This window comes from Bombina bombina, chromosome 1 (assembly GCF_027579735.1).
Source record: "Bombina bombina isolate aBomBom1 chromosome 1, aBomBom1.pri, whole genome shotgun sequence".
NCBI lineage: Eukaryota > Metazoa > Chordata > Amphibia > Anura > Bombinatoridae > Bombina > Bombina bombina.
The window spans coordinates 1,134,830,659-1,134,858,149 of NC_069499.1; the positions used below are offsets into that span (position 1 = coordinate 1,134,830,659).

The following is a 27,491-nucleotide window of genomic DNA, read 5'->3' on the forward strand; positions in this document are numbered from 1 at the left end:
TTTGTTTTTCTGGCCTCTGTCAGAAAAATCCTCATTTCTAAGGAGTCTATTATTGTTCCCAAGAAGGGAACCCTTGTTGACGGAGATAGAGAACTCTTTTCCACGTTCACTTTCCATCCGTGAGATCTGAGAAAGGCCAGGACAATGTCCGTGTGAGCCTTTGCTTGAGGAAGGGACGACGCTTGAATCAGAATGTCGTCCAAGTAAGGTACTACAGCAATGCCCCTTGGTCTTAGCACAGCTAGAAGGGACCCTAGTACCTTTGTGAAAATCCTTGGAGCAGTGGCTAATCCGAAAGGAAGCGCCACGAACTGGTAATGCTTGTCCAGGAATGCGAACCTTAGGAACAGATGATGTTCCTTGTGGATAGGAATATGTAGATACGCATCCTTTAAATCCACTGTGGTCATGAATTGACCTTCCTGGATGGAAGGAAGAATAGTTCGAATGGTTTCCATCTTGAACGATGGAACCTTGAGAAACTTGTTTAAGATCTTGAGATCTAAGATTGGTCTGAACGTTCCCTCTTTTTTGGGAACTATGAACAGATTGGAGTAGAACCCCATCCCTTGTTCTCTTAATGGAACAGGATGAATCACTCCCATTTTTAACAGGTCTTCTACACAATGTAAGAATGCCTGTCTTTTTATGTGGTCTGAAGACAACTGAGACCTGTGGAACCTCCCCCTTGGGGGAAGCCCCTTGAATTCCAGAAGATAACCTTGGGAGACTATTTCTAGCGCCCAAGGATCCAGAACATCTCTTGCCCAAGCCTGAGCGAAGAGAGAGAGTCTGCCCCCCACCAGATCCGGTCCCGGATCGGGGGCCAACATTTCATGCTGTCTTGGTAGCAGTGGCAGGTTTCTTGGCCTGCTTTCCCTTGTTCCAGCCTTGCATTGGTCTCCAAGCTGGCTTGGCTTGAGAAGTATTACCCTCTTGCTTAGAGGACGTAGCACTTTGGGCTGGTCCATTTCTACGAAAGGGACGAAAATTAGGTTTATTTTTTGCCTTGAAAGGCCGATCCTGAGGAAGGGCGTGGCCCTTACCCCCAGTGATATCAGAGATAATCTCTTTCAAGTCAGGGCCAAACAGCGTTTTCCCCTTGAAAGGAATGTTAAGTAGCTTGTTCTTGGAAGACGCATCAGCTGACCAAGATTTCAACCAAAGCGCTCTGCGCGCCACAATAGCAAACCCAGAATTCTTAGCCGCTAACCTAGCCAATTGCAAAGTGGCGTCTAGGGTGAAAGAATTAGCCAATTTGAGAGCATTGATTCTGTCCATAATCTCCTCATAAGGAGGAGAATCACTATCGACCGCCTTTATCAGCTCATCGAACCAGAAACATGCGGCTGTAGCTACAGGGACAATGCATGAAATTGGTTGTAGAAGGTAACCCTGCTGAACAAACATCTTTTTAAGTAAACCTTCTAATTTTTTATCCATAGGATCTTTGAAAGCACAACTATCCTCTATGGGTATAGTGGTGCGTTTGTTTAAAGTGGAAACCGCTCCCTCGACCTTGGGGACTGTCTGCCATAAGTCCTTTCTGGGGTCGACCATAGGAAACAATTTTTTAAATATGGGGGGAGGGACGAAAGGAATACCGGGCCTTTCCCATTCTTTATTAACAATGTCCGCCACCCGCTTGGGTATAGGAAAAGCTTCTGGGAGCCCCGGGACCTCTAGGAACTTGTCCATTTTACATAGTTTCTCTGGGATGACCAACTTGTCACAATCATCCAGAGTGGATAATACCTCCTTAAGCAGAATGCGGAGATGTTCCAACTTAAATTTAAACGTAATCACATCAGGTTCAGCTTGTTGAGAAATGTTCCCAGAATCAGTAATTTCTCCCTCAGACAAAACCTCCCTGGCCCCATCAGACTGGGTTAGGGGCCCTTCAGAACCATTATTATCAGCGTCGTCATGCTCTTCAGTATCTAAAACAGAGCAGTCGCGCTTACGCTGATAAGTGTTCATTTTGGCTAAAATGTTTTTGACAGAATTATCCATTACAGCCGTTAATTGTTGCATAGTAAGGAGTATTGGCGCGCTAGATGTACTAGGGGCCTCCTGAGTGGGCAAGACTCGTGTAGACGAAGGAGGGAATGATGCAGTACCATGCTTACTCCCCTCACTTGAGGAATCATCTTGGGCATCATTGTCATTGTCACATAAATCACATTTATTTAAATGAATGGGAATTCTGGCTTCCCCACATTCAGAACACAGTCTATCTGGTAGTTCAGACATGTTAAACAGGCATAAACTTGATAACAAAGTACAAAAAACGTTTTAAAATAAAACCGTTACTGTCACTTTAAATTTTAAACTGAACACACTTTATTACTGCAATTGCGAAAAAACATGAAGGAATTGTTCAAAATTCACCAAATTTTCACCACAGTGTCTTAAAGCCTTAAAAGTATTGCACACCAAATTTGGAAGCTTTAACCCTTAAAATAACGGAACCGGAGCCGTTTTTAACTTTAACCCCTTTACAGTCCCTGGTATCTGCTTTGCTGAGACCCAACCAAGCCCAAAGGGGAATACGATACCAAATGACGCCTTCAGAAAGTCTTTTCTAAGTATCAGAGCTCCTCTCACATGCGACTGCATGTCATGCCTCTCAAAAACAAGTGCGCAACACCGGCGCGAAAATGAGGCTCTGCCTATGATTTGGGAAAGCCCCTAAAGAATAAGGTGTCTAAAACAGTGCCTGCCGATATTATTATATCAAAATACCCAGAATAAATGATTCCTCAAGGCTAAATATGTGTTAATAATGAATCGATTTAGCCCAGAAAAAGTCTACAGTCTTAATAAGCCCTTGTGAAGCCCTTATTTACGATCTTAATAAACATGGCTTACCGGATCCCATAGGGAAAATGACAGCTTCCAGCATTACATCGTCTTGTTAGAATGTGTCATACCTCAAGCAGCAAGAGACTGCTCACTGTTCCCCCAACTGAAGTTAATTGCTCTCAACAGTCCTGTGTGGAACAGCCATGGATTTTAGTGACGGTTGCTAAAATCATTTTCCTCATACAAACAGAAATCTTCATCTCTTTTCTGTTTCTGAGTAAATAGTACATACCAGCACTATTTCAAAATAACAAACTCTTGATTGAATAATAAAAACTACAGTTAAACACTAAAAAACTCTAAGCCATCTCCGTGGAGATGTTGCCTGTACAACGGCAAAGAGAATGACTGGGGTAGGCGGAGCCTAGGAGGGATCATGTGACCAGCTTTGCTGGGCTCTTTGCCATTTCCTGTTGGGGAAGAGAATATCCCACAAGTAAGGATGACGCTGTGGACCGGACACACCTATGTTGGAGAAAAAGGGCTTAATATGGGCTAAAAAACTGGTAGACATTTTTATGGGCTAAATCGATTGCTTTATTTGGGCATTTTATTCATATTTATGCTGACAATTCGCATTTATAAACTTGGGAAACGTTTATTAAACGGCAGGCACTATGTTAGACACCTTTTCCAGTCAGGGGGCCTTCCTAGTTGTAGACTGAGCCTCATTTTCGCGCCATTACTGCGCAGTTGTTTTTTGAGAGCAGGGCATGCAGATGCATGTGTGAGGATCTGAAATTTGCTGGAAAAGCTTCTAGAAGGCGTCAATTGGTATCGTATTCCCCTCTGGGCTTGGTTGGGTCTCAGCAAAGGCTATAGCTGGGACTGTATAGGGGTTAAATTTGTAAACGGCTCCGGTTCCGTTATTTTAAGGGTTAAAGCTCTGAAATTTGGTGTGCAATACTCTTAATGTATGTATGGTAATTTTTGAACAATTCCTTCATACTTTTTCACATATTCAGTAATAAAGTGTTTTCTGTTTAAAATTTAAAGAGACAGTAATGGTTTTGTTTTAAAACGTTTTTTGTGCTTTGTTGACAAGTTTAAGCCTGTTTAACATGTCTGTGCCTTCGGATAAGCTATGTTCTATATGTATGAACAATGTGTCTCCCCATTTAAATTTATGTGATAATTGTGCCATAGCGTCCAAACAAAGTAAGGACAGTACTGCCACAGATAATGAAATTGCCCAAGATGATTCCTCAGATGAGGGGAGTAAACATGATACTACATCATCTCCTACTGTGTCTACACCAGTTTTGCCCACACAGGAGGCCCCTAGTACATCTAGTGCGCCAATGCTTATTACCATGCAACAATTAACGGCTGTAATGGATAACTCCATAGCAAATATTTTATCCAAAATGCCTACTTATCAGAGAAAGCGCGATTGCTCTGTTTTAAACACTGAAGAGCAGGAGGGCGCTGATGATAATTGTTCTGTCCTACCCTCACACCAATCTGAAGGGGCCATGAGGGAGGTTTTGTCAGATGGGGAAATTTCAGATTCAGGAAAAATTTCTCATCAAGCTGAACCGGATGTTGTGACATTTAAATTTAAATTAGAACATCTCCGCGCACTGCTTAAGGAGGTGTTATCTACTCTGGATGATTGTGACAACTTGGTCATTCCAGAGAAATTATGCAAAATGGACAAGTTTCTAGAGGTTCCGGTGCACCCCGACGCTTTTCCTATACCCAAGCGGGTGGCGGACATAGTAAATAAGGAGTGGGAAAAGCCCGGCATACCTTTTGTCCCCCCCCCCCTATATTTAAGAAATTATTTCCTATGGTCGACCCCAGAAGGGACTTATGGCAGACAGTCCCTAAAGTCGAGGGGGCAGTTTCTACTCTAAACAAACGCACTACTATTCCTATTGAAGATAGTTGTGCTTTCAAAGATCCTATGGATAAAAAATTGGAGGGTTTGCTTAAAAAGATTTTTATACAGCAAGGTTACCTTCTACAACCCATTTCGTGCATTGTTCCTGTCACTACAGCAGCGTGGTTCTGGTTCGAGGAACTAGAAAACTCGCTCAGTAGAGAGACTCCATATGAGGAGGTTATGGACAGAGTTCACGCACTTAAGTTGGCTAACTCTTTTATTTTAGATGCCGCTTTGCAATTAGCTAGATTAGAGGCGAAAAATTCAGGGTTTGCTATCGTGGCGCGCAGAGCGCTTTGGCTAAAGTCTTGGTCAGCGGATGTGTCATCCAAGACAAAATTGCTTAACATCCCTTTCAAAGGTAAAACTCTATTTGGACCAGAATTGAAAGAGATTATTTCAGACATCACTGGGGGAAAGGGCCACGCCCTTCCACAAGATAGGCCTTTCAAGGCCAAGAATAAGTCTAATTTTCGTTCCTTTCGCAATTTCAGGAACGGACCGGCCTCTAATTCTGCATCCTCTAAGCAAGAGGGTAATGCCTCACAACCCAAACCAGCCTGGAAACCGATGCAAGGCTGGAACAAGGGTAAGCAGGCCAAGAAGCCTGCCGCTGCTAACAAAACAGCATGAAGGAGTAGCCCCCGATCCAGGACCGGATCTAGTGGGGGGCAGACTCTCTCTCTTTGCTCAGGCTTGGGCAAGAGATGTTCAGGATCCCTGGGCGCTAGAAATAGTTTCTCAGGGTTATCTCCTGGAATTCAGGGAACTACCCCCAAGGGGAAGGTTCCACATGTCTCACTTATCCTCAAACCAAATAAAGAGACAGGTGTTCTTACATTGTGTAGAAGACCTGTTAAAGATGGGAGTGATACACCCAGTTCCAATAAAGGAACAAGGAATGGGATTTTATTCCAATCTGTTCGTAGTTCCCAAAAAGAGGGAACTTTCAGACCAATTTTGGATTTGAAGATCCTAAACAAATTTCTCAGGGTACCATCGTTCAAGATGGAAACCATTCGAATGATTCTACCCACTATCCAGGAAAGTCAATTTATGACTACCGTGGATCTAAAGGATGCGTATCTACATATTCCTATCCACAAAGAACATCATCAGTTCCTAAGGTTCGCTTTTCTGGACAAGCATTACCAGTTTGTGGCCCTCCCATTCGGGTTAGCCACTGCTCCAAGGATTTTCACAAAGGTACTAGGGTCCCTTCTAGCGGTTCTAAGACCGAGGGGCATTGCAGTAGTACCTTACTTGGACGACATTCTAATACAAGCGTCGTCCCTGTCAAAAGCAAAGGCTCATACAGACATCGTTCTGGCCTTTCTCAGATCACACGGATGGAAGGTGAACATAGAAAAAAGTTCTCTGTCTCCGTCGACAAGAGTTCCCTTCTTGGGAACAATAATAGATTCCTTAGAAATGAGGATTTTTCTGACAGAGGTCAGAAAGTCAAAACTTCTAAGCACTTGTCAAGTTCTTCATTCTGTTCCTTGTCCTTCCATAGCGCAGTGCATGGAAGTAGTAGGGTTGATGGTTGCAGCAATGGACATAGTTCCTTTTGCACGAATTCATCTAAGACCATTACAACTGTGCATGCTCAAACAGTGGAATGGGGACTATACAGACTTATCTCCAATGATTCAAGTAGATCAGAAGACCAGAGATTCACTCCGTTGGTGGCTGACCCTGGACCATCTGTCCCAGGGAATGAGCTTCCGCAGACCAGAGTGGGTCATTGTCACGACCGACGCCAGTCTAGTGGGCTGGGGCGCGGTCTGGGAATCCCTGAAAGCTCAGGGTCTATGGTCTCGGGAAGAGTCTCTTCTCCCGATAAACATTCTGGAACTGAGAGCGATATTCAATGCTCTCAGGGCTTGGCCTCAACTAGCAAAGGCCAGATTCATAAGGTTCCAATCAGACAACATGACGACTGTTGCGTATATCAATCATCAGGGGGGAACAAGGAGTTCCCTGGCGATGAAAGAAGTGACCAAAATAATTCAATGGGCAGAGGATCACTCCTGCCACCTGTCTGCGATCCACATCCCAGGTGTGGAAAACTGGTGTTCCATGCAGATAAGGTGGTTTTGCGTACTAAGCCTGGTTTTCTTCCTAAGGTTGTTTCTAACAAAAATATTAACCAGGAGATAGTTGTACCTTCTTTATGTCCGAATCCAGTTTCAAAGAAGGAACGTTTGTTACACAATTTGGACGTAGTCCGTGCTCTAAAATTCTATTTAGAGGCTACAAAAGATTTCAGACAAACATCTTCCTTGTTTGTTGTTTATTCTGGTAAAAGGAGAGGTCAAAAAGCGACTTCTACCTCTCTTTCCTTTTGGCTTAAAAGCATCATCCGATTGGCTTATGAGACTGCCGGACGGCAGCCTCCTGAAAGAATCACAGCTCACTCCACTAGGGCTGTGGCTTCCACATGGGCCTTCAAGAACGAGGCTTCTGTTGACCAGATATGTAAGGCAGCGACTTGGTCTTCACTGCACACTTTTGCCAAATTTTACAAATTTGATACTTTTGCTTCTTCGGAGGCTATTTTTGGGAGAAAGGTTTTGCAAGCTGTGGTGCCTTCCGTTTAGGTAACCTGATTTGCTCCCTCCCTTCATCCGTGTCCTAAAGCTTTGGTATTGGTTCCCACAAGTAAGGATGACGCCGTGGACCGGACACACCAATGTTGGAGAAAACAGAATTTATGCTTACCTTATAAATTACTTTCTCCAAGGGTGTGTCCGGTCCACGGCCCGCCCTGGTTTTTTAATCAGGTCTGATGAATTATTTTCTCTAACTACAGTCACCACGGTACCATATGGTTTCTCCTATATATATTTCCTCCTGTCCGTCGGTCGAATGACTGGGGTGGGCGGAGCCAAGGAGGGACTATATGGCCAGCTTTGCTGGGACTCTTTGCCATTTCCTGTTGGGGAAGAGATATCCCACAAGTAAGGATGACGCCGTGGACCGGACACACCGTTGGAGAAAGTAATTTATCAGGTAAGCATAAATTCTGTTATTAATATAATGTGTTAGTTATGCAAAACTGGGGAATGGGTGATAAAAGGATTATCTATCTTTTAAAACAATAAAAATTCTGGAGTAGACTTTCCCTTCAACTTTTGAAAAGAGGAGGGCAGGATAAAATGCTATAACGCTGCACCATTGTGGCCACAGGGCTTTGGGTTGGACAAGATTTACACTCCAGTTCTGCCTATTTAGGAGTCAAGACTGTGCAAGGTTGCCTTAGATCTCATGTACAGCTACTTTGAAAGGTAAGTAAACTGAGTGACATGCTCTCAATTTCCAACAGCTTTAGATGACGTGTAGGTTTCTGTTTGTGTGTTTACATGTATGTGCGTGTGTGTGTGTGTCTATGCGTGTTTATGTGCAAGTGGCTGTGTGTTTACATATATGTGTGTGTGTCTATGTGTGTTTATGTGTGAGTGGCTGTGTATTTACATATATGTGCGTGTGTATGTGTGTGTCTATGTGTGTTTATGAGTGAGGGGCTGTGTGTTTACATATATGTGTGTGTGTCTATGTGTGAGTGGCTGTGTGTTTACATATATGTGTGTGTGTATGTGTGTGTCTATGTGTGTTTATGAGTGAGGGGCTGTGTGTTTACATATATGTGCGTGTGTGTGTGTCTGTGTGTTTATGTGTGAGTGGCTGTGTGTTTACATATATGTGTGTGTGTGTCTATGCGTGTTTATGTGTGAGTGTGTGTGAGTGTGTCTGTGTGTTTATGAGTGAGGGGCTGTGTGTTTACAACTTCTCTCCCCAGCACAACTGTGTGTTCCCATAGACCGCAATGTAAATATTTATGTCTGTGACAGCATCAGAACGAGGCTCCCATAGGAGCCTATGGAAGCGCACTCTCGTAAGCAAAATGCTTTCTAGCAATGCGAATGCGATTAACTTGTAATACCAGCGCATGCAAACAACATTTAGCGCCCCACTTGTAATCTAGCCATAAATATTAATAAACAGAATCCATTATAAAGCAAAATGGTAGATTCTAGGCTCGTGCATTCAGCAGATTTGAAGGCGGACACTAGTGGCATTCAGCTCTTTTCAGAGCCGGATTTCTTCTTCTGAAAGTGCAAAAGACTAAGATCTGTGCTAATCCTGATCTTACTGTCTTGCACTTTCACAAGAATTCTGCCATTTCGCATTCAGCACCTAATGAATCTGCAGAATGCCCATGCCCAGTAGATTCTGAGGGACAATCTAACTCAGGGGTTCTATCGCCTGATTAAATCTTTACAGATAAAAGGCTTGGCATTACGGAACATTCAGGCTGCAGCCCACAAATCTAACTACATCAGAGGAATATAACATATTTTAATAAAAGCGACAGTACAGTCAAAATTAAACTTTCATGATTGGGATAGAGCACGCAATTCTCCACTTTACTTCTCTTATCAAATTTGCTTTTTTCTCTTGGTATCTTTTATGTGTCTTTAGTGCTCTATGGCAGCAGTGCTTTGCAACATTGTATAACAAAGCTACAAATAATGCAAAACACTGCTGAAATCTAGTACTAAAGACACGTGCACACTCCTGAGCTCTTATGAGCCACTTAGTTTTACTCTTCAATAAAAACACAATTTATGCTTACCTGATAAATTTATTTCTCTTGTGGTGTATCCAGTCCACGGATCATCCATTACTTGTGGGATATTCTCATTCCCAACAGGAAGTTGCAAGAGGACACCCACAGCAGAGCTGTAATATAGCTCCTCCCCTAACTGTCATAGCCAGTCATTCGACCGAAAACAAGCCGAGAAAGGAGGAGCCATAGGGTGCAGTGGTTACTGTAGTTTAAATTTAAAAATTACCTGCCTTAAAATGACAGGGCGGGCCGTGGACTGGATACACCACAAGAGAAATAAATTTATCAGGTAAGCATAAATTGTGTTTTCTCTTGTAAGGTGTATCCAGTCCACGGATCATCCATTACTTGTGGGATACCAATACCAAAGCTAAAGTACACGGATGAAGGGAGGGACAAGGCAGGAACTTAAATGGAAGGAACCACTGCCCGTAAAACCTTTCTCCCAAATATAGCCTCCGAAGAAGCAAAAGTATCAAATTTGTAAAATTTTGAAAAAATATGAAGCGAAGACCAAGTCGTCGCCTTGCAAATCTGTTCAACAGAAGCCTCATTTTTAAAGGCCTAAGTGGAAGCCACAGCTCTAGTGGAATGAGCTGTAATCCTTTCAGGAGGCTGCTGTCCAGCAGTCTCATAGGCTAAGCGGATTAAGCTTCTTAGTCAAAAAGAAAAAGAGATTGCCGAAGCCTTTTGACCTCTCCTCTGTCCAGAGTAGACAACAAACAAAGCAGATGTTTGACGAAAATCTTTAGTAGCTTGTAAGTAAAACTTTAAAGCACGGACCACGTCCAGATTGTGTAACACAAGGATGGAACAACAATCTCTTGATTGATATTCTTGTTAGATACCACCTTAGGTAAGAACCAAGGATTGGTCCGCAGGACTACCTTATCCGTATGAAAAATCAGATAAGGAGAATCACATTGTAAGGCAGATAGCTCAGAGACTCTACGAGCCGAGGAAATAGCTACCAAAAAAGAACTTTCCAAGATAAAAGCTTGATATCTATGGAATGAAGAGGTTCAAACGGAACTCCTTGAAGAACCTTAAGAACCAAGTTTAAGCTCCATGGTGGAGCAACAGGTTTAAACACAGGCTTGATTCTAACTAAAGCCTGCCAGACGCTTAACTAGCTGACAATCCTTTTTCCAAACCTTCTTGGAGAAAAGATAATATCCTAGCAATCCTGACCTTACTTCATGAGTAACCCTTGGATTCACACCAATAAAGATATCTACGCCATACCTTATGGTAAATTTTCCTGGTGACAGGCTTTCGTGCCTGTCTTAAGGTATCAATAACTGACTCGGAGAAGCCACGCTTTGATAAAATCAAGCGTTCAATCTCCAGGCAGTGAGCCTCAGAGAAATTAGATTTGGATGGTTGAAAGGACCCTGAAGTAGAAGGTCCTGTTTCAGAGGCAGAGACCATGGTGGAAAGGATGACATGTCCACTAGATCTGCATACCAGGTCCTGCGTGGCCACGCAGGTGCTATCAGTATCACCGATGCTCTCTCCTGCTTGATCTTGGCAATCAGTCGAGGGAGCAGAGGAAACGGTGGAAACACATAAGCCAGGTTGAAAGACCAGGGCGCTGCTAGAGCATCTATCAGTGTCGCCTTTGGATCCCTGGACCTGGATCCGTAACACGGAAGCTTGGCGTTCTGGCGAGACGCCATGAGATCCATTTCTGGTTTGCCCCAACAATGAATCAGTTGTGCAAATACCTCCGGATGGAGTTCCCACTCTCCCGGATGAAAAGAACTTAGAAAATCCGCCTCCCAGTGCTCTAGACCTGGGATATGGATAGCTGATAGGTGGCAAGAGTGAATCTCTGCCCAGCGAATTATTTTTGAAACTTCTAACATCTCTAGGGAACTTCTCGTTCCCCCTTGATGGTTGATGTAAGCTACAGTCGTGATGTTGTCCGACTGAAATCTGATGTACCTCAGAGTTGCTAACTGAGGCCAAGCCTGAAGAGCCTTGAATATCGCTCTTAGTTCCAGAATATTTAATGGAAGGAGAGACTCCTCCTGAGTCCACGATCCCTGAGCCTTCAGGGAGTTCCAGACTGCACCCCAACCTAGAAGGCTGGTATCTGTCGTAACAATTGTCCAATCTGGCCTGCGAACGGTCATACCTTTGGACAGATGTACCCGAGATAGCCACCAGAGAAGAGAATCCCTGGTCTCTTGGTCCAGATTCAGTTGAGGGGACAAATCTGTGTTATCCACGTTCCACTGACTGAGCATGCATAGTTGCAGCGGTCTGAGATGTAAGCGTGCAAACGGCACTATGTCCATTGCCGCTACCATTAAGCCGATTACTTCCATACACTGAACCACCGAAGGGCGCGGAATGGAATGAAGAACCCGGCAGGAATTTAGAAGCTTTGATAACCTGGACTCCGTCAGGTGAATTTTCATTTCTACAGAATCTATCAGAGTCCCTAGAAAGGAAACTCTTGTGAGTGGGGATAGAGAACTCTTTTCCTCATTCACTTTCCACCAATGCGACCACAGAAATGCCAGTACTACGTCCGTATGAGACTTGGCAAATCGTCTAAATAAGGGGCTACTGCTATGCCCCGCGGCCTTAGGACCGCCATAAGCGACCCTAGAACCTTGGGGCTGTAGCTAATCCCAAGGGAAGAGCTACAACTGGTAATGCCTGTCTTGAAAGGCAAACCTGAGAAACCGATGATCTTTGTGTATCGGAATGTGAAGATAAGCATCCTTTAGATCCACTGTAGTCATATATTGACCCTCCTGGATCAGTGGTAGGATGGTACGAATAGTTTCCATCTTGAACGACGGAACTTTGAGGAATTTGTTTAAGATCTTTAGATCCAAAATTGGTCTGAAGGTTCCCTCTTTTTTGGGAACCACAAACAGATTTGAGTAAAAACCCTGTCCCTGTTCCTCCTTTGGAACTGGATGGATCACTCCCATAACTAGGAGGTCTCGTACACAGTGTAAGAATGCCTCTCTCTTTATCTGGTGTGCAGATAATTGTGAAAGGTGAAATTTCCCTTTTGGGGGGGAAGCTTTGAAGTCCAGAAGATATCCCTGGGATATAATTTCCAACGCCCAGGGATCCTGAACATCTCTTGCCCACGCCTGGGCAAAGAGTGAAAGTCTGCCCCCTACTAGATCCGTTCCCGGATACGGGGCCGTTCCTTCATGCTGTCTTAGAGGCAGCAGCAGGCTTTTTTTACCTGCTTACCTTTTTTCCAGGTCAGGTTTGGTCTCCAGACCGTCTTGGATTGAGCAAAAGTTCCCTCTTATTTATTATTAGAGGAAGTTGATGCCGCACCTGCCTTGAAGTTTTGAAAGGCACGAAAATTAGACTGTTTGGCCCTAGATTTGGACCTGTCCTGAGGAAGGGCATGACCTTTTCCTCCAGTGATATCAGCAATAATCTCCTTCAACCAGGCCCATATAGGGTCTGCCCCTTGAAGGGAATGTTAAGTAGCTTAGATTTTGAAGTCACGTCAGCTGACCATGATCTAAGCCATAGCGCTCTGCGCGCCTGTATAGCAAAACCAGAATTCTTAGCCGTTAGTTTAGTCAAATGAACAATGGCATCAGAATAAAAGAATTGGCTAGCTTAAGTGCTCTAAGTTTGCCAAGTATGTCATCCAATGGAGTCGCTACCTGTAAAGCTACCTGTAAAGCCTCTTCCAGAGACTCAAACCAGTACGCCGCAGCAGCAGTAACAGGGGCAATGCATGCAAGGGGCTGTAGGATAAAACCTTGTTGAATAAATATTTTCTTAAGGTAACCTCTAATTTTTTATCCATTGGATCTAAAAAAAAAAACACAACTGTCCTCGACAGGGATAGTAGTACGCTTTACTAGAGTAGAAACTGCTCCCTCCACCTTAGGGACTGTCTGCCATAAGTCCCGTGTGGTGGCGTCTATTGGAAACATTTTTCTAAAAACACCTGGTCTATCCCATTCCTTATTAATAATTTCTGTAAACCTTTTAGGTATTTGGAAAAACATCAGTACACACCGGCACTGCAAAGTATTTATCCAGTCTACACAATTTCTCTGGCACTTCAATGGTATCACAGTCATTCAGAGCAGCTAAAACCTCCCTATGCAACACACGGAGGTGTTCAAGCTTAAATTTAAATGTAGAAATATTAGAATCAGGTATCTTTCCTGAGTCATTAACATCACCCACTGACTGAAGCTCTCTTTCCTCAGCTTCTGCATATTGTGAGGCAGTATCAGACATGGTTCTTAAAGCGTCAGTATGCTCTGCATTTTGTCTCACCCCAGAGCTATCTCGCTTACCTCTACGTTCAGGTAGTCTGGCTAATACCGCTGACAGTGTATTATCCATGACTGCCGCCATGTCTTGTAAAGTAAACGCTATGGGCGCCCTAGATATACTTGGCGCCATTTGAGCGTGAGTCCCTTAAGCGGGAGTCAAAGGGTCTGACACGTGGGGAAAGTTAGTCGGCATAACTTCCCCCTCGTCAGATTCCTCTGGTGATACATTTTTTAAAGACAGAAAATGATCTTTATCGCATAAAATGAAATCAGTACATTTGGTACACATTCTAAGAGGGGGTTCCACCATGGCTTTTAAACATAATAAACAAGGAGTTTCTTCTATGTCAGACATGTTTATACAGAATAGCAATGAGACTAGCAAGCTTTGAAAAAACTTTAAATCAAGTTTACAAGCAAATATAAAAAACGGTACTGTGCCTTTAAGAGAAACAAATTTTGTCAGAATTTGAAAAACAGTGAAAAAATGCAGTAAATCAAACGAAATTTTTACAGTGTGTATAATAGGCTAACAGAGCATTGCACCCACTTGCAAATGGATGATTAACCCCTTAGTTCAAAAAACGGATCAAAAAAACGAAATAGACGTTTTTTTAACAGTCACAACCAACTGCCACAGCAAGCTGTGGCCCTACCTTCCCCAATAAACGACTTTGGAAAGCCTTTGGGCCCTTTAGAGATGTCCTATAGCATTCAGAGGGCCTTTGAGGGAAGCTGGATGTCACAGTTTGTAATTTTAACTGCACCAACTGTAACTTTTATACTACAACAGTGGAAATTGTTTCTAGTCAAAATTTAAGCCAGCCATGTGGAAAAAACTAGGCCCCAATAAAGTTTTATCACCAAAGCATATATAAAAACGATTAAACATGCCAGCAAACGTTTTATATTGCAATATCATAAGGGTATTACCCCTGGGAGTAAGCATGATACCAGTCGTTATTAAATCACTGTATTCAGGCTTAACTTACATTAATCCGGTATTGGCAGCATTTTCTAGTGTTTTCCATCTCTAGAAAAAATTATAACTGCACATACCTGATAGCAGAATAAACTGCACGCCATTCTCTCGCTGAAGTTTTACCTCATCTGTGTAATCCCCTCAGACATATGTGAGAACAGCAATGGATCTTAGTCACAACCTGCTAAGATCATAGAAACCTCAGGCAGATTCTTCTTCTATTTACTGTCTGAGATAAAATAGCACAACTCCGGTACCATTTAAAAATAACAAACTTTTGATTGAAGAAAATAAACTAGCTATATTTAACCACTCTCTCCTACAACGTCCTTGCTTGTTGAGAGTTGCAAGAGAATGACTGGCTATGACAGTTAGGGGAGGAGCTATATTACAGCTCTGCTGTGGGTGTCCTCTTGCAACTTCCTGTTGGGAATGAGAATATCCCACAAGTAATGGATGATCCGTGGACTGGATACACCTTACAAGAGAAAGATAACAAGTAAAAAAAAAAGCAAATTTGATAACAAAATAAAATTGGAAAGTTGTTTAAATTTGCATGCTCTATCTGAATCACGAAAAAAAAATTGGGGTTCAGTGTCCCTTTAAGGACCACAGCACTTCTGCCTCCCACCTGACACATCCCACCCCCTAATCACGCCCAAACAGCTCACTTCCCTCCACCCCCCCCAATTGTCCCCGCTATCTTAAGTACTGGCAGAAAGTCTGCCAGTACTAAAATAAGTGGGGGTTTTTGTTTTGTTTTTAAAAAAGACATTCTGCTGTGTAGGTTCCCCCCTTAGCTCCCAACCTCCCTGATCCCCCCCCCCCCCTCAAAACAGCTCTCTAACCCTCCCCCTCTACCTTATTAACCGCCATCTTAGGTACTGGCTGATGTTTTTTGTTTTTTTTTAAATATAAACATTATTTTTCTGTAGTGTAACTGCCCCCCCCCCTCAATAACCTACCCCACCCCCTCCCAGATCCCTTAGATACAAATTCCTCCCTCCTCTCTCCCAACCTTATCCTAAACAAATTGTGTCATACTGTAGCGTTCCCATCCGCTCCCTTCCCCGTGCCCGCTTCCGTGCACACTCTTGGCGCCCCCATATGTGATCCCGCCCCCCTCTGATGAGAGTGGCTCTCTCTGCATAGGATGGCTAAAACAATGTTATTACAGGATGCCTCAATATCGAGGCATCACCTGCAATAACATGAAAGCAGCTGGAAGTGATCAGGATCGCTTCCAGCGCTTGAAAACACTAACGACATACAGGGTACATCCTTGGTCGTTAACGACCGTTTTTTGTAGGACGTACCCTGAACGTCATTGGTCGTTAAGGGGTTAAAAGGTTTTATACTGGATTTTTATATCAGTATCTGTGCATATTCTTCTTTGTAGTAGTGTCTATTACATGCAGTTATATGAAAATTGGTGTAAACTGTCCCTTTAATGCAATTGAACTCAGCTATTTTTAAAGAATGTCTCTCTGTAATCCTCTTTGATCATGTTCTAATCCACCTCCATATATAAATAAAAAGTTATTTTCATTTTTTATGTGCTGTATATCTATTGCAAATGGCTGCCAGACTCCTCCCACACATTGCGTGGGCTTTTTGAATCTGGAGACTTAGCCTGCTGTTACCATTGTCTCGGAAATAATCCTTTCTGGTGTCCACGGTGGTTTGCGCATGTGCAGTTTGCAGTAGTTAGGGTAGACTGCAAGAATCCGGAACCTTTTTTGCTGCATTAGGTTTATACAGCCGGAAGAATAAAGAGCAGACACATAATACAGTGTATAGATAACTACAGTTTAGAGACCACAACACAGAAAGGAAAATACGTTTTGGATTTGTGTAAAGATTATAGTGGTGCATTTACCAGCACATCTGTATCCCAAGTGTTATCACCCTGCGTGCAAACAGGCATTTAAACATGTGTAACTGTTAAAACCACATTCTGTAGCAAGTAAACTGTAGTAAGTATAATTCCACACCATCTCAATCAAATATTTACGATAAACAGGGAAATAAGTTTATTGAGGCACAGAGGGCTTTTTATTACTGAATATTTTTACTTTCACAACGCTGTGTTGTTGCAACTGCATTACGATTGTCTATATAAAGAAACACCAGCCTGTTATTCTAGTGATCAGATCTTTGGCTGATTGCCGAGAGTGAAATTGCAACTAATGTGGCAAAATATGACACGGTACTTTAATCACGGCATGCACATACTCTCTGGTCTGAATAAATAAAAAATATTTTTCAGATTTAGGATTAACAGCTAAAAATCAACTTGCAATTTCAAATGAAGATTTCTAGTCAGTGTAGGCTAATGATTGTGCTACGATGTAACACAAGGCCCTGCTTTAATCAACACGTTATGTTATGAAGTTATATGAACTATATGTATTATTATATTATATACCCTTGTTTTTGCATGCATTTAAAGTGAAAGTAAATCCTAGCGTTGTACAAACGCTAGGATTTACTATTGAAACAAATAAAGGGCACTTTCATTCATGAAGTATAAGATACTTCATGTAGAAAGCTCCTTTATTTGATTCAATCGGTCACCGTTCTTAGCTCCTACAGCAGCGCATGGCTAAAAAATGTTTTGGCTAAGAGGTGACGTTTTCACCTCTTAGCCAATAGACGTGCAGTAAATTCAGCTCCCATGGGTATTTGTTTCAAAAGTAAATCCTAGCGTTTGTACAACGCTAGGACTTACTTTCACTTGAAGGTCAATTTTGATGAATTAGTGCCCGGTTTTTAATAATCCTATTAAAAACAAAGGCACTTTAATTCATCAAAATTGACATTTTACTTGTTTTCTTCAAAACTTACCTTTTAATCCTGACAGCCACTACAGCGATTCCCCCGGCCGTCGCAAGCCTCTTCATACGTCAGAAATGACAAATCCGGCTTCCTCCAATCACTGCTTCCCTCCAATCATGGCCTGAGGCAACGCAGTGATTTGAGGAAGCCGGAGTCATCATTTTGGACCCGCAAAGAGGGCTTGCGACGGATAGAGGAAGCGTTGCAGCGGCTGTCAGGATTATAAAGCCTTAGAAGAAACCCCTATCCTTCCGGTTTCTGTAATGAGTGAAACTGTCTGCGCATGTCACACCAGATGTCCTTATCTACAAAGTGCATGAGCGTTAGGAAACAAAAAAAAAAAACCTCTAGATGGCGATGAAGAAGGAAAGAGGAGGAGTTTGGCGGCCATTTCAAACCGCTAGTAGCCGCAGAAAAAGTATCAAAATCTTGTTAATTGTACATACAGTCCAAAGCACAACAGGATGAAGGAGGATTGTTTAATAAGGGTCTTCCTAAATATGTAAGTTTGTTTGCAGTGTAGACTGTCCCTTTAAAGGGACAGTCTACCATAGAATTGTTATTGTTTTAAAAGATAGATAATCCCTTTATTACCCATTCCCCAGTTTTGCATAACCAACACAGTTATATTAATATACTTTTTACCTCTGTGATTACCTTGTATCTAGGAACCTTCTTCCAGCCCCCTGATCACATGACTGTGGCTGTTTATTATCTATTGTCTTAAATTTAGCATTGTTTTGTGCTAAATCTTAAATAACCCCCTGTGCCTGATCACAGTGTTTTCTATATGGCCCATGTGTACTTTCTGTCTCTGTGTTGAAAAGAAATGTAAAAAGCATGTGATTAGAGGCAGTCCTCAAAGGCTTAGAAATTAGCATATGAGCCTACCTATGTTTAGTTTAAACTAAAAATACCAAGAGAAAAAAGCAAATTTGATGATAAAAGTAAATTGGAAAGTTGATTAAAATTAAAAGTCCTATCTAAATAATGAAAGTTTAATTTATACTAGACTATCCCTTTAAGTCAAAACTAAACTTTAATGATTCAGACAAAGATACAATCTTTATCCTTTGTTGAAACACTATTTGTATTACATTGTTGCAAACACTGCTGCCATATCATTTTCATAGCATGAATGCTCTCATATATAAATTACATACTATTGACTCAGTAAAGTTTAATTTGTACTTTCATGTCTAATAGGTGTGTGGACAGGAAATCTAGCAATGACATCACTTGATACACATGCTGGGTACGGAATACTTGTGACCTATTTCTTGCACAAGCCACAGACCTTGGTGTTATTTCATCTTTATATTTGGCCTATAACATAAAGCCATGTAAATTAGTTATGTATATTTTATTTTTCTATATCAAATAGATTGAATTATTCATCGCTGAAGCCGCTCAGTTCCTAACTTTATTATACAATGAGGTCACTAAAATCCCCTCACTTTATTCTCTGGAAGATACCCTAAGCAACGTAGATCTTTTTTTTTCCCCAGTGGAGGTCTGTGACACTGGGTAACAATCATTTTACCTAATGGGCACTGTATCAACTTATATATCAACTAGATATATTTGTAGCTGATGAGTGCTGTAACAATTAATAAATAGACATTGATGGTATGAAATAAGGGGGGGTTATATTACAGACATTTGGCAATTTATCTATCTTGATTTATTCCTAAATATTGATTCTAAACACTAAATGTGATAGGGTGTGCAAACAAAGCAGGGAGGGCCGTCTGCTGACTGGCTAGACCCAAGATAATGTTTCCTGACATCTTTAGGTAATAAACTGGCCCCCTTTCTTAAAAACACTATAGCACTTGTTTGGATAAAGTTTATTATGTACTAAGACCAGCATCTTCAAAGAGATCTCAACAGCAGGCTAAAAGGGGGGGCAATTAATATTACTCACTGTAACTTTGTGACAGACACCGCCCCTCAATCATACATGATGAAGGAATAGGTGCTCATAGGTCTAAAGAGCTCCTATACACATCAGTGCTCCTGGCTTCCTGACACACATACTGTATGTAGTATAGGAGACAGCATTTGTAGTAACACAGTGAGACGGAGGTACCTTCTCTGTGTTACGTGCCCTCCCTGTTTAAGAAATGAATAATTAAATGAATGCACATACACATATATTAAATAATAATCCAATAAAAGTTGGATTTGTATTTTACAGCTGTGAGGCCTAGAAAGGATCCAGCTGCACCAAGCTAAATTTTAGAAGCATCTGGTGGCAGTCAGCAGGGGGGAAGTGGGGGACACTCAAGGGTGTCTTTGGGACTCTATCCAATGTGCCAGGGGCCTAATGTTATGGTTCCCTAGCACCTGGGTTTGTCGAGCCCTGATGTAGTATATAGTTACCTAACCAAAATCATATATTGTAGCACCAAACGCTTTTCTGCCATTGCTTTACATTGTTTTTTTAGGGAGTCACAGCAGTGAAGCATTGTATTCTGAGCTCCTACTACACCTATATCTCTCATAATTTACAATACACAATTTATTATGCACAGACTTCACACTCAAACATGGAGTTCCAAAGTACAGTGCATGTCTTTAGGCTTGTGAGTGTATCTGTGTGCAGGCTGACCTGTGTCAGTATTGTATTACTCAGTTACACTAAGCACTCAGAAGTCAGAAAAAGTCTAATAAGTGTAGCTGCATCTGTATTACACACACCATCCACCAGTATCCGTATTTATTTATAAATAAAGTACTAAAAAAGAAGGTTAAAGACCAGTGAAACCTAGCTTACACTAGCCCATTAATATAAAAATCACCAGCATATATAAGCACACACTGTGTTCTTTTTGACTGGAAATCTTTCTAGTATAACTACTAATCTGCCCTACAAGAGAACAAAAATAAAGTAAAAAGGATTAACAAGCTTTTTTTTCCAGATCACTACTCTTGCGTTTCTAGTACCCAAGAACAAAGAAACCTGAATTCAGTAGTTTAAAACTTTTGCATTCCGTTTCAGCAACTGCAGGGTTAAAGGAATTTTTTTTTCCCATTAATGTGTTCTCAATTGTTCTTTTATGTTTTTTTTTTAAATAGTTATTTTTGCTCATTGACACCACAACCACTGTTCTAAAGAACATGCCCATTCAAGTTGCCAACTTATCTTTCCATATATACTCGAAGGCATCTTATCTTATATTTTTTATACACAAAGGACATTACTTAGGTACTGAAAAAAAAATCAATTTCAGGTATGAACCATTATATTTAAGAAGACATAAAAGACCTCTTGCTCTCGTGTAAAAATGTTCTTTTGTTCCATGCTCCCTAGAAAAAACAAACAGCAAAATCTGTAACCTAGGTTTTCAAAATGCTAGACATTGCCTAATCCTGCTAGTTCATTTGCAGCATTAGCAGGTTACACATTTAGGTTTTTGGCTTCCTAGAGAGTGTGGGACAAGAACAACATTTACACAAAATCAAGAGGTGTTTAAAGGACCAGTAAATACAGTAGATTTGCATAATCAACAAATGCATGATAAAAAGACAATGCAATAGCACTTAGTCACTGATATTCAAAACCTCTCCCCTCAGGTGAGATATTCTAAAATGATCCTCCAGCACTACGAGATCCCCTTAAAGGCAGATTTTGCTTTTGCTTCTACAAAGTGTGTTCCTGCATTTCTGAATGCGAAGGAGAGACAAGCTCAGTGCAATAAACCACTGCATAAAATGACCGTTCTGCTGCATTTACACTTTTTGCTTTCTATTTTATATCAATTTATACTTCAGATTACATTTTATTACATTTAAACTTTGCACTTTATATTTTGTATTTTATTTTGTATAAAGAAGTTTATGTATTTATTAAGCTCCGAATGGAGCTTGAAGGGCCACGTTTCTGCCGAGTCTTCAGACTCGCCAGAAACAGCTGTTATGAAGCAGCAGTCTAAAGACAATTTAACTTACTTTTGTCTATATTTTAATATATATTACATTTACTGTTAGTTAAAATAAGTGCACTGTATTTTGAATTTTGAGCAAACTTCACCTGCACACAGCTGGCGAGACAAATCAGTGAGAAAAGCTTGTTTAAAATGCTTAGAAAATTTCACAAGTTTTGTGAGAGTGCTTCAGACATACCCTGGGAGCTCCCCTGTTCAGCCCTGGGAACTGCCCTGTCCCTTCCTCTTTCTGAAACTGTCAGTTTAAAAGGGAGAAAATACAAAAGTGCAATGTAATTTGTAATAGCTACACAAAAATATACAAACTATGATCCTAAGTTATTTAAATAACACAGGAGCTTTCAAAGCATGATCAGAATGTGTAAAGTCACTGCTAGATCAAATTGTAAATGTTTTAAAATATAAATGAGAAAGTGCAAAGCTTAAATGCAATAATGCAGGAAGGACCAACTCTGAAATGTATAGCAATATAAAATGCCATGCACAAAGTGTAACAAAACTCTCATATCATTCAGTGCTTTATTGCACTGGGCTTGTCTCTGCTCTACATACATAAATGAGAGAGATCTCGCAGTGCTGGAGAGTTCAGCCCTTTTTCTTTTGAAAATTCAATGAGTTCAGCCTTTGGAAAGTCTGAAATGCAATTTCTCCCTAAGCTGGAGAATTTTGGAATATCAGGGCTTTAGCCTGAACTTCAAATGAGCAGAAGATTTTTTTTCTGACAAATTTCAAAGTTATGTCTATTACCACTCCTCCTGTATCATGTGACAGCCTTCAGCCAATCACAAATATATGTATATTTTGTGAATTCTTGCACATCCTCTGTAGAAGCAGATGATTTAAAAAGTGTAAATATACAAAGACTGTGCACATTTTGTTGATGGAAGTAAATTGGAAAGTTGCTTAAAATTGCATGCGCCATCTGAATCATGAAAGTTTATTTTGACTTGATTGTCCCTTTAATGTCATTTTAATGCTATGCAGCAAGTATAACAAATCATTGGAAAAACCTTGATCTACTCTGTATTTCAAGAAGGTGCAAGAACGCTATTTGAAATGGACTGTCTCTCTCCTTGCAACTGGATGGTTTATTTCTGCTGCTACCTTTTGTTAACATAGCTAGTCTATAAATAATACTGCGCTATTCATATTTTTCACTATATTTGGTGGTTTTAACAGGCATAAGGGAGCCTGCTACCACATATTTCAAAAGCAGAAATATACCTCCGCCACTTCTGAGGTAGTTAGATCAATCACCCAAAAACTCGCTCTTCGAGGAGATTGACACGGACTGCTCCAGCGCACAGGTTTCTTGTGCAATGTTACATTTCGCCCACATGATGTAGCATACCAAGTGGTGATTGCAGGCGGACAGGTTCACTACTTGGGGACCTGTCAGCCTGCAGGCATGGTACATTTTTTCCCATAATGCGGTTTATTTATCAACTGCTATGGATAAGATTGTTGGTGTGAAACCCAAAATTTTTCGTTTGTGATTTAGACAGAGCATACAATTTTACCAAAAGTTTCCAATTTCTTTTTATTATCAAATTTGCTTCATTCATTCCCATGGTATTCCTTGTTGAAGTGATACCTAGGTAGGTGTCTGGAGCATTACATTGCAGAAAATATTGCTGCCATCTTGTTCTTTTCCGAATGGAAAACATTGTTGCATAACTGCTGCCATAAAGTGCTCCAGACACATGCATGATCCTGAGCATACATCCCTGCTTTTCAACAAAATATACCAAGAGAACAAACAGAAATTGAGAATAGAAGTACATTAGAAACTTGTTTAAAATTGCATGCTGTATCTGAATCATGAAATTAACATTTTGGATTGCATGTCCCTTTAAGCAATATTTTTTATAGGGTAATGGTTATGCAAGTATTGTTTGTATGCTTTATAGCAGTCTTCATTCATTTTATTGTACCAGAACCCAATTTGCTACAATAGTTTAACCAAAGTGATGGTAAATACAAACGTTTAAAAAACGCTAGGATTTACCATCACTAAAAATAAACAAGACATTCAGTCATCAGTTTGTAAAAAGGGTGCTAAACTTACCCACTGCACAGCGCTCATTTCTCAATGAGGGGATATTTCTACCTCTAAACCAATTGCCATGCTAGCATACAGAACACTGTCACACGACTAGCATGGCTATTGGTTTAGAGTTGGAAATGTCCTCTCATTGAAAAAAAGAGCGCTGTACCATGGGCAGCCGGAGCTATCGAGTTTAATGAGGAGCCAATGGCACAGAAATGGTTGGCTCATAATTCACAAAATGGACTCATTGGACTTGTTTCACTCTGTAGTACTTTTGCATTTAGTAATTGACATGTTCACCAAGTACAATCAACATTTATGTTCAATACTCTCATTTTCTGTAAACTTCTAAATCTTATAAATAAAGTTAAAAATAAATAGATCCACATGTAATATTAATGCCATGCCAGGGAATAGAGCCTCACGTTGTTTCAATAATGCTGTTTATTGCTTCATTACGCTTACATGGGTTCTACATACTTGTGCCCAGCCAACTGGGTATGGGCGATAGGGTACAGGGGCCTAAGTTTACGATAATAGAAAGGAACTATGTTTCAATAAAGGATACAAAGATATTTAGGTAAACTTGATTATAGAAGTCAGTTTATTTTTTCATTGTTGGTTCAATCTAAATTTTAAAAGCTGAATTTTGGCTTCTTTGTCTCTTAATGAAAAGTGCATTCTGTAAAACTGAAACCTACAATTTCCAATAAAAACTGTTGTGTTTATATAATTATTCATACCTTTAAATGAAGGGGGACACAGGTAGTAGTATATGGACATAGTACACCATCCATACACTGATCTAAGTACAAGTGTACACATCTATTGAGAAAAGGTATCTTGTTACACACCTTGGTAACCCATCTCCTGTGCCGCCATCTGATCAGACCAGTCCTAATCCAATAATGGCCAGTTAGGCTAATGATTAATGGCTGGGCAAACACATAAAGCCCCTCTCTAAACAATCTCTCTGTAGTGATAAGAACGGAGCCTTAACACTGAACTTTGCACCCCAACATGCTTGAGGGGGGGGGGGAGGTGGTCCTAGGGCTGAAAAAAGGTATTACACTCTAAAGCCTATAAGCTAAATGTTAATATAAATATAATATCCTATCAATGACATATTAATATATAGGGGCCCATTTACCAAGCTCCGGATGGAGCTTGAGGGCCTGTGTTTCTGGCGAAACACCAGTTATGAAGCAGCGGTCTAAAGACCGCTGCTCCATAACCTGTCCGCCTGCTCTGAGCAGGCGGACAGACATCGCCACAAATCAACCCGATCGAGTAAGATCGGGTTGATTGACAACCCCCTGCTGGCGGCCGATTGGCAGCGAATCTGCAGGGGGCAGCGTTGCACCAGCAGCTCACAAGAGCTGCTGGTGCAATGCTGAATACGGAGAGCGTATTGCTCTCCGCATTCAGTGAGGTCTGTCGGACCTGATCCGCACTGTCGGATCAGGTCCGACAGACCATTGTGAAATAGGCCCCATAGACCGTAGTTGTGGGCAAGAGCAAAAGAGCAGGACATAAAGCTGATAGGCAGCATAGAAAGAAAATGAGCAACTATTAATTTGCATGTGTAAAAAAATTAGTATCCATAATAAACTATATATTAAAAACTAAATTTCAACAAATTTTAAAGGTTATATCAATTAAAGGGACAGTAAAGTCAAAATAAAAAACTTTTATGATTTGGATAGAGCATGCAATTTTAAACAACTTTCCCATTAACTTCTGTTATCAAATTTGTTTTGTTCTCTTGGTATCTTTTATTGGAAAGTAAAACTAAGTAGGCTCATAAGAGCTCAGGAGTGTGCATGTATCTTTAGTACTCTATGGCAGCAGTGTTTTGCAACATTATTTGTCGCTTTGTCATACAATGTTGCAAAACACTGCTGCTATAGAGCACTAAAGACATGTGCACACTCCTGAGCTCTTATGAGCCTACCTAGTTTTACTCTTCAATAAAAGATGCCAAGAGAACGAAGCAAATTTGATAACAAAAGTAAATTGGAAAGTTGTTTAAAATTACATGCTCTATCTGAATCATTAACGTTTAATTTTGACTTCAGTCGCTTTAAGCTATGACCATAATAAATAAAAATCACCAGAGAGAAAGCAAAAATGATAATGAACATATTCAGACTGCAGATGTCTATGCAGTTACAGAACAGCATACACAGTGCAGACAGCATTGCATACTGCTTGCGATATCACATAAGTACGTGCACTGCAGAAGGAAGGTTACCTACCTGCATATTACAGTTAAAAACCCAATGTGTAATCCAAGAAAAGGGTTAACTAACCATAAAACCTAAGATCCCTATCAACATATCCTTAAACAACCCTAGAATATGACTTCAGGTATGAAGTTTCTGTAGTATTTATTTTTAACAAATATGACTGTAATAAATTATACTCCAAGTATATGTTTATATTTATTATATTATAAATCAATATGAATGCTGTGGCCTCTATTTGGAAGAGGAGAAATTAGATAACAGGCTCAAGAAAAAGAGTGTGACAACCAGGAAAAGACAGAACAATAGGAACTGTATGGCAGCAGCTGGAAACTCAGTATTGTAAGTTGAGGACTGTCCAACACTACAAGGAAGTATCACTTCATATAAGACAGCTACCCACTGACTTAAGTTAGTATCTCTGGTAGAAATCAATACATATCAAATATGGAAAGAACATATATATATATTCTACCACTGATGTGCCAGACAAGGAATCAATAGGACAGGAATTCTCACACTAACCTGCCAGGTTGGTAGCGCATATATATATATATTCTACCACTGATGTGGCAGACAAGGAATCAATAGGACAGGAATTCTCACACTAACCTGCCAGGTTGGTAGCGCATGATTTCTAGTCAGCTTGTTGCTGCTGCTGGTACCTAGAGGAGTCTGTTACCCTTCACATCTTCACTGCACACAGCACCTGGTTACTGCACAATGAGCGCAGGGAGTGGGAAGAGCACAGACTGGGAGCTGGGGATTAAAGCATTGTTTCAGAGGAGGAGGAGCACAGACTGAGGAAAGGAGAGGAAATCTGGCTAATACACAGGATACTCCTAGTGCTGCCAGGTGTCCTGTATTCAACCGTACAGCCCAGTACCTCAGCAGGCTGTCCAGTAAAGTCTTCACAAATATACTGCACACTTAAATGGTCAGTTCTTAAAGTCCCTGGGTATTAGCTAAAGCTAAAAGACCTTCTATGCTACAAATATGGAGTAGAAAGAAGTAAAGGGGGTCAAATCATGATTATATATTGCAAACAGAGATACATTTATTGATTTGCATGCTACTGGCAGCTAAGGGGTAAAACGACTGTTCAGTTGTGAAAAATATACAAGTGAGCTCAAGAGTCTTTTAGGGGACATTATGTGACCCCCACCTACCATCGTTACCAGCCATTTACAGATTCAACAGGGAAGCTGGCAACTCTAGATACTCCTTATAGACAGAAGTCACCCTCTCCTTATACTTTAGGACATTGCTCTATGTATTTTTTGCCAAGAATGCACCTTTTACCTTAACGTAATACAAAGGCATTATCTCCCCAATGCGAATGTTTTAGGACAGAGCTCCATGCACTTAACGCAAACACCAAGACATCTGCGTCTCACCTTTTGCTAATAAAAAATTCAATCACCCACCCACATGTAAATCTTTTAAGATAGACCTCCACTCATAATACACAAACACCAAAATATGCACCTTTTTTCATAAAGAGCAGCACACTTCCCTCTTGTCTCCTTATGCATAGATAACTAAACACATGCACCATCCACCTCGTCTTAATACACAGGTATTATGGCAAAGAATATTGACTCTTACAGCAGTCTAATAGACAGACAACTGGTCACATATTACTCACCATTGCCTATAACAGCAGTACAGTCTTTATCTCTGCCTAACATAATTATCAAAACATGTTTTTATTCCTTCTAATAGAGAGGCGCAGGGATGTGTACTGCTCCTGTCT

General features: G+C 40.9%; 1 protein-coding gene across 1 annotated transcript in view; it reads right to left on the bottom strand.

Moving 5' to 3' along the window:
• The window catches only part of HAP1 (huntingtin associated protein 1), a 311,504-nt gene extending 285,027 nt beyond the window's left edge, over positions 1-26,477 (bottom strand). The window contains 1 exon segment of the mRNA XM_053698816.1: positions 26,348-26,477. Within this exon segment, the coding sequence (XP_053554791.1) occupies positions 26,348-26,367 (20 nt within the window). The 5' untranslated portion in view covers positions 26,368-26,477.
• Between the last annotated feature and the right edge of the window lie 1,014 nt (positions 26,478-27,491).